An 11561-nucleotide genomic window follows, 5' to 3' on the forward strand; every position below is an offset into this window, starting at 1 on the left:
TTTGGTCTGTAGACTAGAAGAAGTCTCATTGCCATTTTCTTAGAGATTCATGTAATACACGGTTCCAAACTCCTATTTATTTTTCTACTAATAGTATATAATGTTTAAAACTTTAATGAGCACTTTTTATTAGATATGGCAATAATATCCCCTGGTAATAGAGTAAAACTGTTCTGTATATATTTAAACATGTTTTCTCTTTTTATTTTGAAACCTTTATATGATTTTTAGTTTTTCCTAAAATGGAACCCTGTTCCTGTGACTCTTTTGTGGCATTACCTCCATCAACAATTGATAACAGGATTATTTTTGGAAAAAATTCAGATAGACTCTGTGATGAAGTACAAGAGGTAGTTTATTTTCCTGCTGCAGTTCATAACTTGGGAGAACAGCTTAAGGTAGGTGAAATACACATAGTACTTGTTATCAACATACTTCTCTAAAAATATCATAAACAGTATTTTTATCATTAGCAATTTGGCAGAGATTATAGAAGTTAAAATTCAGATTTTTTTCCATTTGAATCAGAAATAGATTTCTATCTAGTCTGTAATTTCAATCATTTGGAAGAAGGTGAAATAACAATAAATTGTTAATTGTTTGATCAAATATTTTAATGTGCAAACAGATAGGGTAAGGAGTTTAAAGCTAACCATTAAGATTGGGATGGATTCTGCCATGGATTTAGCTCAGTGGTTCCACCTCCTGCCTCAAAAGCCCAAGGTCCCACGTTCCATCCACTGTACCAAAAAAAAAAAAGAAAGAAAAAAAAGATTGGGATGGAGCTCTCTTATAGGAGCTTAGAGTCTAGTGTAGGAGTAGGCTATATATGCAACTAACCCTACTATCAAGTACTGTAAAGGAAATAAATGTTAAATTTAAGTAGAGTGGCTTGCTGTGGCAGAGGATGAACACTTAATTCAAACTAGGGAAGGAAAGCTTCACTAAGAGTTGGGGTTTCAGCTGGAATTTGATGAACAAAAAGGATTCCAACAGGTGTAGAATAAGAGAAGTTATTCCAGAGTTTGGAAATAAATTTTATGACTCATCAAAAAAGGTTTACTATGCTCTAGTATAACATTGTCAATGTGCATTTTAGGTAGTCACTTTATAGTATACACATTAATTAAAGGACCATTTTTCTTTTTTTGTTTGGTACTGGAGATTGAATTCGGGACCTTGTGCTTGTGAGACAGGTGGTGGAACCACTGAGCTAAATCCCTGGCCCTTAAAGGACCATTTTAAAAAATTTGTTTTAAAAACTCATTTAACATGGAACTTAAAGTCTGTTTCATATTATCTTTTATTGATGTTATGTACTTTTTGAATTTTTATTTTATTAATGTTCTTACACCAACATATATTAAATATTAGACATTTTCTGTATACTTGATCATATTTTTTCTTTTACGGAGATGGTTTATTTATCTGGGATATCATTTTCATTTGATCTCTGTATATTTAAATTTAGCCTGTCTTGGAAAACAATGGCTGTCATTCTTTTCACTGCTGTGAAAACCTGATAAGCCACATTCACATGAGATACAGGCCTCTACGGCAGTACTTATGTATTTAAGGGTTGCCATAGGGGTACTTATAGCCCTTATCAGAAAACACTTGGACATTGAAGTTTGAGAACAGCTAGCTTCCTTAGTCTTGAACTCACTTAATCATCTTCTACAACAGTTTGAAAATGTCATAACTAGAAGTCTTTCTTCTGAGTTTTGATAGCCCCTCCTGTTCATTTTTCTTCCTAGCTCTCATACTTTATATTTTATTGTATCTTTCTTAGTTAATGTAAAAGTCTTAGTGTCTTGAAAGTAAACTCTGTATTGAATTATCTTAGGAGATGCTCAGCAAATATTTGAATTAATGCTTTAGAGCTGATTTGGAATGTTTTAAGGTTACTATTTTATTATTGAAAATTTGTATTTATGTTTCATTTATCTCCTTTATAAAGGTTTCTGAATGTTGTAAATTTTGGATTTTAATAACTTTTCCTTTTTCATTTTGGTTATTGTGTGACTTTTCTTCTTACAGTGTACTTATATAGAAATTGAGCAAGTTCCTGAAACATGTGCTGTTGTCCTTAGTCGGCCAGCCTGGTTGTGGGGGGCAGAAATGGGAGCCAATGAGCACGGAGTTTGCATTGGGAATGAAGCTGTATGGGGAAGAGAAGAAGTTTCTAATGAGGAAGCACTGCTGGGCATGGACCTTGTCAGGTTATTTTGCTATTATAATTTTTCACTACAGAACTTCTTAATTATTAGTGTAATCTCTCTCTCTCTGTTCTTCCCTTCTTTCCATTGACTTTGATACTTTATAGTTTGTGCCAAAGATGTTTCAGAGTACCAGTATGCAATTTCAAGACTCACAAAAGTATTGATTGAGAGAAGGGAAGGAGTTGCAAATTGTGATTGATTGGAAGTGACTAATATACAGTAGTACTGTATTAAGTTAATTACATGGTTTACTAGTTTTCACAATAAACCCCTAGAGTATACATTATTATCCTCATTTTACAAATGACATATATGAAGTTTAGAGATAAAGTAACGTGCCAATAAATTATCAAATTGGAATTTGAACGTAGGTCTGTTTGACTCCAGAAACTTGGTTTTCATGATTCCAAACTGACTTCAGAAGGAAAAATTTAAAAGTTAGATTTTGTTTTATCTTAACTTTAACTGGAAAGAAATTTTTACTTTGAATGTAAACAAAGTCTTAATAGCATGAAATTATTTAAGAAAAATAAGAAATTTATTTTAATCTCAGCATTTTAATATTTTTATTTTAGACTTGGTCTTGAAAGAGCTGATACAGCTGAAAAAGCCCTCAATGTCATTCTTGATTTATTAGAAAAATATGGCCAGGGTGGAAATTGTACAGAGGGTAGCATGGAATTTAGTTATCACAACAGTTTCCTGATAGCGGATAGGAGTGAAGCCTGGGTTCTGGAGACTGCAGGGAAGTATTGGGCAGCAGAAAAAGTACAAGGTATGAACAATGTTTTGTGATTCAATTAATTCATTTAATAAAATAGACTCTTAACTGCTGATAATTGTATTTGGCTGTCTTTCAAGATTTATAATCCAATGTGCTAAAACAAACTACAGGAGGAAATTAAACATTAAAAACAATATACAGTGAAAGAACACTATGAAGAGTATTCTTTTTTTTTTTTTTTTTTTTTTGGTACCAGGGATCGAACTAGGGACCTTGTGCTTGCAAGGCAGGCACCGGAACCACTGAGCTAAATCCCCGGCAATGAAGAGTATTCTTGAAAAAAGTAGCATTATTTCTGGGAATATGAGTTTCATATAACATGTATGTACTTTCTGTGCCATAACTTTTGGGTGTGTTACAGTGCTTTTTTACTTTTTAACAACCCCTTACCATTTCTTCCTCATTAAGCTTTGGGCTGAACATAAAAATTATAATGTGTAAGTGTGTAAATGAGAAAAGGGGAGTAGAACTGGGGCTGGGTGTCTTTGGTTTGGTGGTTAGAAGGGATGTATTGATAAAAGAGTAAAACAAAATTTGATGTCATTGAGTACAACAGTGCAGTTTGACTTTTTGTACACTTTGCTTTTTCTTCCCCATGGTTTCTTTGTGATTATATATTCTCATTTTTCAAATGGGAAAATCCAAGGATGTAAAGTGATTTAAGGTAATAAGTGAAAGACTTGGAATTAAAATCTTTCCATCCTGATTCCCAATTCAATGTTCTTTTGCTAATGCACAGCCTGAGTTCAAACACAGTCAAGTGCTTCTGTGGACTTAACTCTGGGATCTTCTAGTTTTACTACGGATATAAGATCTACGTATAAAAATGTTAATTGGTGCGTGAATGATACAGACACATAGATGCTGTGAATATTAAAGAAAGGAAAAGTCAATGTAAGCTGGAGTTCAGAAAGGTTTTATAAAGGAAGCCTTGAGCTTTAGAGGATTTGGTTATTATTTTTCTAAATGAGTCATTGGCAGTTATTTTGATGGACATTTTATTATATATATATATATATATTTATTTATTTATTGGTATCAGGGATCGAACCTGGGTCCTTGCGCTTGCGAGGCAGGCGGCGGAACCACTAAGCGAAATCCCCAGCCCCTATATATATTTTATTTTATGTTTATTATATAAAAAATTCAACTTAAGCTATTTTTAATGAGCACGGCTCAATTTATTTTTTATGTTTATTATAATTAATAGATATTAATTGTACACATTAATGAGATTCATTATGATATTCCCATACATGCATATATCATTCATTGACTGTGTCTGTCCACCCTTCGTCTGCCCTCAACTCCCTATTCCCTCTCCCCCAGCATGCTTCCCATATCTAGAAGTCCCTCCTAATTTCTCTCTGTCCCTTGTCCTACCGCTTCTTTCCATCTCTAGTGACCACTATTCAGTTCTATACTTCCATACAGTTGACTTACAGGTTTCCATAAATGAGTGGGAACATGTGGTATTTGTCCTCCTTTGTCTGGCTTGTATCTCTCAGTTTAAGGTTCTGTAGTTCCATCCTTGTTGCTAAAAATGACAAGATTTCATTTTTTGGGTTTTTTTTTTTGTTTTGTTACTGGGGATCGAACTCGGGACCTTGTGCTTGCAAGACAGGCAGCAGAACCACTGAGCTAAATCTCAGCCCAGATAAGAGTTCATTCTTTTTTATACCTGGTTAGTATTTCATTGTGTAAACAAACTATTTTATTATTATGCTAATTGGTCTGATTACATCATTGAGCACTTTTTAATGAAAGAGAAACGAATAAATAAATCCTGTTGAAAAATCTTCACCTATTATGTAAAACAAACACCTTCACTAGATCTGATTTTCTAGTTGTGGGTTAACTTTGCCATTGATTTCTCTTTCTATTACTAAATAAGTACAAAAACTAATATACTGCTTTGAATATTTCCAAAACAAAGAAATGATGCCTGTCTGAGTTTGTAGATATGCCAATTAGCCCAATCTGATCATTTTACAAATACACTATATACATGTATTGAAATGCATTACAATACTCAATAATTATATATAATTGCTATATGTTAATTAAGATACGTTAATTTATTTTATTTTTTATTGGTACATTTTAGATATACATAATGATCACATTCATCATGGGGATTTGTTCCTGTACATGATATATCTTGCTGCTTTTTTCCCCATTCCCCTCCCGCCCTTCAACCCCAGTTCCCCTCCTTATTTGCAAAAGCTTTGTTTCCATTTTCTTCCTTCTATTCTTTTTCCCTTGTCCCTTCCTTCTTTCCCCCCTCCTCCCTCCCTTTTTCCCCTTCCCATTTGAACATTTTCTTTCCATTTCACAGTATCTATTAAACATTTTGGTCCTTATTTACACTTTTGGGTTCTCACACCAGAGAAACAATGTGATATTTAAACATGTATGTCCAATTTACTTCACTTAAAAATATGGTCTCAAGATGCATCTATTTACCTAGAAATGCCTCAAGTTTATCCTTCTTTATGGCCAAGTAGTATTCTATTGTATAAAAAACACATCTTCCTGCTACGCAAGTGCAAGGACCCGAGTTTGATCTCTGGTACCAAAAAAAAACCCATCCACATCTTATTTATCCATTCATCAATTAATGGGCATTTGGGCTGTTTCCAAGCTTTAGTTATTACACACTGTTGCTGTAAACATGGTTGTGCATATATCACTGTGGTATGGTGCTTTTAATTCTTTCAGGAAGATACAAAGAAGTGGTATAGCTGGGTCAAATGGAACCTCTAGTTTTGTTTTTTTTGAGGCATCTCCATACTGATTTCCACAGTGGTTGCACCAGTCTACACTCCCACCAACAGTGGAGAAGGGTTCCTTTTCCCCCACAGCCCCACTAGCATTTATTGGTTTGTTTCTTGATAATAACCATTCTTTCTAGAGTGAGATGGAATCTCAACATTGTTTTAATTTGCATCTCTCAAGTGACCAGTGATGTTGAACACTTTTCATATATTTATTTGCCATTTCTACTTCTTCATTTGAGAAGTGTCCATTCATTTCAGATGCCCTTTTTTGGATTGGGTCTTTAAATTTGAGGGGTCTGATTTTTTTGGAGTTCTTTATATTTTCTACATATTAGTCTTTTGTCTGCGGAACAGCTGGCAAAAATTTTTTGGTATTGTCTCTTCACTCGGTTGGTGGTTTCTTTTACTGTGGCAAAGCTTTTTAGTAAGATGAGATCCCAGTTGTTGATTCTTTGTGATATTTCCTGTGAAATCAGAGTTTTGTTCATAAAGTCTTTGCCTATACCAATGTCTTCAAGAGTTCTACCCATTCTATCTTCCAGCAGATTTAGTGTTTCTGTTTTAATATTGAGATCTTTAATCCATTTTGATTTTAGTTTAGTGCATGATGAAAGATATAGGTCTAGTTTTTGAGGGAGGGTCTCTCTTTGTAGTTCAGGCTGGCACTGAACTCACTATGTAGCTCAGTCTGGCCTCAAACTTGAGGCAATCCTCTTGCCTCAGCCTCTAGTCAAAGAGACGGTAGCTGAGTGTGTTTGGAGTTGTTTCTGCTTTCCAGTCTGTTCCATTGATCCTCAGGTCTATTGTTTTTTTCCCCCAGTACCATGCTGTTTTTAATCACAGTAGCTTTGTAGTATAATTTCAAGATTGTGATGCCCCCTGCCTTGCCTTTGTTACTCAGAATTGCCTTTGCTATTTTAGGTCTCTTTTGGTTCCAGATGAATTTTAGGATTGTTCTTTCTAATTCTATGAGGTATGCTATTGGTAGTTTGATCAGAATTGTATTAAATCTGTATAAACATTTTGGAAGTATGGAAATTTTCACTCTATTGGTTCTTCCTAACCAAGAACAAGGGATAGCTCTCCATTTTCTGATATCCTCTTCAATCTCCTTTTTCAGAGTAATGTAGTTTTCAATGTAAAGGTCTTTTTAATTCCTTTGTTAGATTAATTCCTATGTATTTCATTTTTTTGTATGCTATTGTGAAAGGTGAAAGGTGTTTCTCTAATGTCTTTGTCAGTGAGTTTGTTATTTGTGTACAGAAATGCTATTGACTTTTGGGTGTTGACTTTGTATCCAGCTATGCTACTGAATTGGGTTATTGAATCTAGAAGTCTTTTGGTGGAATTTTTGGGGTTTTCTATGTAGAGTATCCTGTCATCTGGAAATGATGGTAATTTAACTTCTTCCTTTCCTATCCTTATTCCTTTTATTTCTTTTTTTTCCATTAAGTTTATTGGTACATTTTAGATATAAAATAGTTATATTCATCATTGGAAACTTGTACCTTTACATGATGTATCTTGGTTCTTATTTTTTTCCCCATTCCCCTGTCCTCCCTTCACCCCCTCCACTGCTCCCTATTTACAAAGACTTTGTTTCCATTTTTTCCTTTTCTCATATTAATTCCATTCCCTTCTTTCCGTTCCTCTATCCCTCCTTCTTCCCCTTCCCGTTTGCACCTTTTTTTCCTATTTCACATTATCTATTATACCTTTTAATCCTTACTTACCATTTCAGTTTCTCACACCACAGAAACTATTTGGTATTTACATATGTGTGTCCTATTTATTTCACTTAAGACTATGGCCTCAATATGCATCCATTTAGCTATAATCTTTTTATTTCTTTCTCTTGTCTAATTTCTCTGGCTTATGTTTCCAGAACTATACTGAATAAGAGTGGTGACAGTGAACATCCTTGTCTTGTTCCTGGTTTTAGTGAAAGCTTTCAGTTTTTGTCCATTTAGCATGATATTGGCTGTTGGTTTGTCATAGATAGCTTTAATCAGATTGAGATAAAGACCATTGCTGTAGTCAGGGTTTTGCAAGGGAAATAGATTTAATTCAGGACACATAATTTATAGGATTATTTTATAATAGTCACCCAAAAAGTCAAATGCAGAGGAGTGTAAGAGATCTAGCCGTACACTAGAGACCTAAAGAATCCAGCTAAGGGCCTGGATCCCACAGCAATGTTCCAAACAAGTCCAGATGAAGGCCTAGAGTCCAAGGCAATGTCCTCCATGAGTCCAGCCAGTGGTCTAGAGCCCATGGTAATGTCTCGTGCTTGTCCGTATAGAGGATCTGCACCCAGAAGGTCTAAAGGCTAGTGGTAGAAGCCAGAAAACCTGCACCTGTGGGGTGAAGGATTTGTGCTACCAAGCAGTGTGCTACACTGGAGCCCAGAAGTGATAATGCTCTCGGTGAAGATCAGAGCTGCAGTGATGAGAACAGCAGCCATTTCCAGTGACAGTGAGGCCCTGAGCTCCTCCTTTGAGAGAAGAGCCAAGTTCCCATCAGGAAAACCAACCAATCGCAGCAAGCTTCTCCTAGAAAATCAACAAGGCACCATCTTCCCCTCCAGTTCTCTTTTTATGCCATTGGCAACAATCCTCAGGTTGGTCTTCCACGACCAACCACACTGATTCAGTTCAGTTGGGCATTCCAAGTTGACCATTAGTTAATCTACCACAACACAATAGATGTGTTAATACCACATCTATTCAATTGTCTGTAGTTTTTTTTTTTTTAATCATAAATGGGTATTACCCGGGGATTTAGCTCAGTGACACTGCGACTGCCTTGTAAGCGCAAGGTCCTGAGTTTGATTCCCGGTACCGCAAAAAAAAAAAAAAGATATTGGACTTTGTCTAACACCTTTTCTGTATCTATTGAGATGATCATATGGTTTTTGTCCTTGGCTCTGTTAATATAGTGTATTGCATTTATTGATTTGTGTATGTTGAATCATCCCTGCATCCCTGGGATGAATCCTATTTGGTCATGGTGTATGATCTTCATGATTTGCTGCATTCTATTTGCCAGTATCTTATTGAGGATTTTTGAATCTGTGTTCATTAGGGAGATAGGCCTGTAGTTCTTTTTGGTTGGATCCTTCTCTAGTTTTGGTATCAAGGTAATGTTTGCTTACAGGAATGAATTTGGGACTATTGCTTCCCTTTCAATTTCATTAAAGAATTTGAGAAATAGCGGCACTAGGTCTTCTCTAAATTTCTTGTCGAATTCAGCAGTGAATCTGTCAGGGCCTGGGCTTTTCTTTGTTGGTAGGTTTTTTTTTTTTCATTGACTAATCTTGGTTTATTTAGAATTTATTTAGAAGATATTTATTTAGAATTTATTTAGAAGATATTTAGAATATCTTCTTGATTCAGCTTTGCTAAATCATATGTATCTAGGAATTTGTGCATTTTTTCTCTGTTTTCCATCTTATTAGAATACAGGTTCTCAAAGTAGGTATTGGTACTCTTCTGGATTTCTGCAGGATCTATTGTGATTTCACCCTTTTCCTTCCTAATTGCATGGATTTGAGTTTTTTCTTTCCTTTTCTTGATGAGGTTTGCTAAAGGCTTGTCAATTTTATTTCATCTTTCAAAGAACCAACTCTTTGATTCATTAATTCAAAGGAAGATTACATAAACTTTGGGAAACTGACAAGAAGCCAAGAGGGAAAGAGAGAAGGAAGAAATAATAAGAACAGAACAACAACAACAACAAAACTAGAAACAATGGTCACATTCATAAAAACAAGAACAAACAATCAAGGAAAAAAAACAAACAAAACAAAAACAAAAAAGGGTGAAGGAGCTGAGTACAAGCCAGGAGGAGGCACACAGAGTGTTGCAGGATGAACAAATTTGGTTCCAGCTTTACAGCGAGAAACCAGCCTGAACTTCAGTGAAACTGAAGGTGCAGGCTTTCTGGGATTATCCACTATCCTGTCATAAATCTATAGCTGGCTTACTGGAATCAGTCAACACAAATCTTGGCTCTGTCTGCCCACTCTGTCTACCAGTGACAGCAGAGATACACTCTGAAGTGGACATTTTTTTTCTTCTTTTCTGTTTTTGTTTTCTTTTATTTTCTTTATTCTTATTTGTTCTTTGCTCTCCCTGTGGCCTTCAATTATTGCTTCAGATCCTTGCTGGGTCCTGAGGACCCACTTTCCTCCTTGTGTTCCACACATTGCTATATCCCAGCATCTGAACACCAATTCTTGGAGAGGCTATTTCTCTGGTGTTCACCAGTCTACCATTTTCCCAGAAGTCCCAGTATAATCCTAAATATATATATTAGTTTAAAAAAGAACTAAGTTTTTAAACTATTGAGATTTACACATTATTCAAATTCCTCTTTACTGTCTTTGATTCTGTAACTCAAGTCTTCCTTTTGTAGTGAGGATATCCCAGGTATAGTTTCATTAGAGTAATTAATTAATTTGTAATTGTCAGCCTCATTTTGAATTAGTTTTAAAATGTTATCAATTTTCATTTACCATGATCTGTTTCATTTATTATGATCTCTTTGGAATAGGTATATATATTTTTTGTATTTGGTATATTAGTTAAAAGTTTTGTTTGTAATTTGGTGCCACAATATTTTTGGAAGACTTCTATGCTGTTCTAAACTTATTTATGATTATTTTTTAAAGTAGTTCATAGAAAAGAGTAATATCTAGAATATATAAAGAAGACCCAAAAGTCAAGAGTAAACAATCCAATTAGAAAATGGACAAAAGATATGAAGAGACCTCTCACTTAAAGGGATATATAATATAAATGTTAAATTAGTACATGAAATGATGTTCAACATCATTAACCATTAAGGACATACAAATGAAATCCACAATAAGATGTCATTATACTTCTATCAAAATGACTAAAATAAAATAAAGATATCACTAAATCCTGATGAGAATCTAGAAATGGAATCATTCCATGTAAGAATGTACAACCAGGTACTCTGGAAAACAGTTTGGCAGCACTTTTAAAAACTAAACCAGCAATTGCACTCCTGTGCACTGATCCCAGGGAAATAAAAAAAATTAACATTTACACAAAAACCTATACACATATACTTATTTTTCTATGAGGACTTGAAACTGAAAATAACTTAGATGTCCTGGAGTTAATGGGCGATTAGGGATGGGAGATCAGTGGGTTTGCCGTGAAACAGCAACATGAGGAAGTCGGTAGTAAAAGTGTTTTCTTTCTTGACTGTCAGTACCAGTATTCTGCTCTGGTTACTATGCTGTAGTTTTGCAAGATGCTATTATTGGGAGAATCTGAATAAAGGGTATGTAATATGTCTCTGGATTAGTTCTTATAACTGTATGTATATGTATAATTTTCTCAAAAAGCTTAGTTTTAAAAATTAATGGATCTTTTAGAACATGTAATAGACGCACATAGAAAATTTAGAAGTCTGAAGTTGCATTTAAATAGTAATTAAGAACCATCCTATATAGGTAGGTATTTTATGTTAAATGTCATTTTTCTTTCCCTGTCCATTCTTTCTTTGAAAATAGAGGGCGTTCGCAATATTTCTAATCAGCTCTCTATAACAACCAAGGTTGATCGAGAGCATCCAAACCTGAGGACCTATGCTAAACAGCAAGGTTGGTGGGATGGTCAAAAGGAGTTTGATTTTGCTGCAACGTATTCTTATCTTAACACCACCACGATGTTGACTTCATCAGGCAGATACTGTGAGGGCTACAAGCTTCTGAATAAACACAAAGGTAATTGTAGCATT

The 11561-nt window shown here is 34.8% G+C and overlaps 1 protein-coding gene across 2 annotated transcripts in view; it reads left to right on the top strand.

The window, feature by feature from the left end:
- The window catches only part of Scrn3 (secernin 3), a 52015-nt gene that overhangs the window by 1860 nt on the left and 38594 nt on the right, over nt 1-11561 (top strand). The window contains exons 2-5 of one of the 2 annotated variants that reach the window (XM_004857696.3): nt 232-398; nt 2041-2222; nt 2798-2997; nt 11335-11547. In XM_004857696.3, the coding sequence (XP_004857753.1) occupies nt 243-398; nt 2041-2222; nt 2798-2997; nt 11335-11547 (751 nt within the window). In that variant the 5' untranslated portion in view covers nt 232-242. The remainder of the gene's footprint in view (nt 1-231; nt 399-2040; nt 2223-2797; nt 2998-11334; nt 11548-11561) is intronic. The other variant, XM_004857697.3, reaches the window with a different exon arrangement.

This window comes from Heterocephalus glaber, unplaced genomic scaffold (genome assembly GCF_053883595.1).
Source record: "Heterocephalus glaber isolate CG9 unplaced genomic scaffold, H.glaber_assembly_v1.0 deba00000347, whole genome shotgun sequence".
NCBI lineage: Eukaryota > Metazoa > Chordata > Mammalia > Rodentia > Bathyergidae > Heterocephalus > Heterocephalus glaber.